General features: G+C 33.4%; 1 protein-coding gene across 1 annotated transcript; it reads left to right on the plus strand.

The window, feature by feature from the left end:
- Nucleotides 1–1,269: 1,269 nt before the first annotated feature.
- LOC141108925 (olfactory receptor 8G50-like) lies at nt 1,270–2,211 on the plus strand. Its single transcript, XM_073600888.1, has one exon. It carries the CDS (start codon nt 1,270–1,272, stop codon nt 2,209–2,211), a length of 942 nt encoding a protein of 313 aa, XP_073456989.1.
- The last annotated feature ends 913 nt before the right edge of the window (nt 2,212–3,124 follow it).

Here is a 3,124-nt window from a genome sequence, read left to right on the forward strand (position 1 = left end):
GCATTCTTCTTGAAATCTTCATTGTCTTGTTGTATTTTAGAGATAGGATAGATAGGATAGATAGATAGGATAGATAGATAGATAGATAGATAGATAGATAGATAGATAGATAGATAGATAGATAGATAGATAGATAGATAGATAGATAGATAGATAGATAGATAGATAGATAGATAGATAGATAGATAGATAGATAGATAGATAGATAGATAGATAGATAGATAGATAGATAGATAGATAGATAGATAGATAGATAGATAGATAGATAGATAGATAGATAGATAGATAGATAGATAGATAGATAGATAGATAGATAGATAGATAGATAGATAGATAGATAGATAGATAGATAGATAGATAGATAGATAGATAGATAGATAGATACATTAATGAATAGACTATATGGCCACAAGGGTGGGGGCTGTTAAACCCACAAAGAGGAAGTTGCCTTCAAATTAATGCCCATGATTTTGAATGGACTGTCCATCAAGCTCATACTGTGGAACTTAATTTACTAAAAGTAAATGAAGAAGAGCAGGAAGATATAAAGAAGCTATATACTATAAAACTATAGGCACTCTTGTGTTGTGTGTTTAGTACACGGATGTTTATGCACCCAAAAAATGCAATCCCTTGAGAAAGGGCACATTCATATTCAATGCATATGTTGATATATATATATATATATATATATATACATATTTTTATTTTATTTATTTATTTCAGGTACTTATATAGCGCCGTCAATTTAATACATATATATATATATATATATATATATATAGATCTATATATAAATCTATATATAGATCTATCTATATATAGATCTATATATAAAAATCTATATATAGATCTATATATATATGCAGTTTGTATGCTATATAACTGCTGTTGTGCTTTTGCCATTTTCTGTGTCTCATTGATTCTTTAAACAGCATTTTCTATTACATCCTTGCAAAAGATGGTATGACCCTACTCAAAACAAATTTGTAATTACAAATTATAAACTATATACTTATGTATCACTCCTCTTATCTGAATATGTGTTCAGTCTTTTATCTTACAATATATTGATAAAAACAATTGTTTATTGTCCTTATTTTTTGGGCTCAAATATTTGTCTTTTAGCCTTATCAGTTTAGTAACACATTACAATTCAACTCCATAAATGATATAGAGAAACCAAACCACAATAAATATTATTTTATATGTTTTCAAAATTTCTCTTTCAATTTTGGTTTTAGTTAGAAGATACAGTCCAAACACATAATGAAGCAGAGCAACCAAACCATTGTGACCTTTTTCATCATTCAAGGAATTTCGGATCGCCTCGAACTGCAGACTCCAATCTTTTTTCTGGTGCTGTTCATTTACCTGTTCTCCCTTGGTGGTAACATGGCCATTTTTCTGTTGGTTTGTCTGAATCATCATTTCCACACACCAATGTATTTTTTCTTGGCCAATCTGTCTCTCTTGGACATGTTTTCAGCCACTGTCACGCTACATAACAGTCTTATTAGTTTTATAACAGGGAATAACACAATTTCCTATGGTGCCTGCCTTTCTGAGATGTATATTTTTGGATTCCTGCTTAGTGATGAGTTATTGCTTCTAACAGCCATGAGCTATGATCGCTATGTGGCCATTTGTAACCCTTTGCAGTACCATTTAATTATGAACACTAAAGTATGCATTTTGTTGGCAACTGTCTGTTGGCTGTTGGGGGTATTGGAAGTTATACCTTACATAACCTTATTGTTGGGGTTCAAGTGTTATAAGTCAAATGTAATAAATCACTTCTTTTGTGATCTTGTGCCTCTCATGATACTTTCCTGCAATGACACTACAGCTTTAGAAATCTTGAGCCTCACTGAAGGATTTCTTCTCATTACGTTTACCCCCTTTCTGTTAACATTTACATCTTATATTTTCATTATTTCCAGTATACTGAAGATCCAATCTAATATTGGCAGACGGAAAGCCTTTTATACATGTTCTTCACATCTCACTGTAGTCATACTTCTTTATTCGACTCTTTACTTACAGTACTTAAGGCCAACCTCACAGGGCTCAACAAAGTCAAATAAGTTTTTCTCTTTATTTAACACAGCTGCAATCCCCATCTTTAACCCTTTAATCTACAGCTTAAAAAATAAAGATGTGAAGTTAGTGATGATGCAAAAATTACTGTGCTTTAAAGTTCATTTATAAAGTCTAAAAATGTTACATTTTATGTCTATTCAATAAAAATATAAAGAAGAGAGCTATAATAACCTATAATATATTAATGGGTAACAGCTACAACAAGTCTTTCTGTTGTAAATTCAAATAGAACCCAAAACCTCGACCTTAAGCATAAGTTTGAAAAAAAAAAAGGCCTACGGGTATCAAGGATTAACCCTTCCTAGTCTACAATCTGTAAATTAACATTTTTCAGCTTGGTATCCAATGCTGAGAGCATGCTAACCTACATTCCATTTTAGTTCTAGGAGAATGCAGCAGTGATCTGCAGCTAATGATCAAGAATCACTCTGATTCCCAATAATATCATCAATACAGCAGCAGAAATTCAAATGTATTTATTTGTTTATTTAAAGTTTTTAAAAATTGTGTATTGGGCTTGTTTACATGAGTGGCATTCTCTACCTCTCCTCTGCAAAGTGATCCATGGATGGTAGATAGCTTTTCAGAGGGCAGTAGAGCTGTGACTTCTAGTCATTCAAAATCCAACACGCTGCCTCTTAAATTATCATTTTGCCACAACAGTGAGCCAAGCATTTGGCTCCTGGTTGTGGTGCAACCCTATTCACTTGAGTGGGTTACATGTGGCAGCACTGTAACTGCAACTGTGGTAGTGCGTAATATCTGTTGTATAGATTTTGCCATGCTGCAACCACAACCGTGGCAGTGTGTACTAACATGGCTACTGCCCATGGTAACTTGCAAAACGCTGCCTCTTAAATTATCATTTTGCCAAAACAGTGAGCAAAGCATTTGGCTCCTGGTTGTGGTGCAACCCTATTCACTTGAGTGGGTTACATGTGGCAGCACTGTAACTGCAACTGTGGTAGTGTGTAATATCTGTTGTATAGATTTTGCCATGCTGCAACCACAACCGTGACAG

This window comes from Aquarana catesbeiana, linkage group LG09, assembly GCF_042186555.1.
Source record: "Aquarana catesbeiana isolate 2022-GZ linkage group LG09, ASM4218655v1, whole genome shotgun sequence".
Classification (NCBI taxonomy): Eukaryota; Metazoa; Chordata; class Amphibia; order Anura; family Ranidae; genus Aquarana; species Aquarana catesbeiana.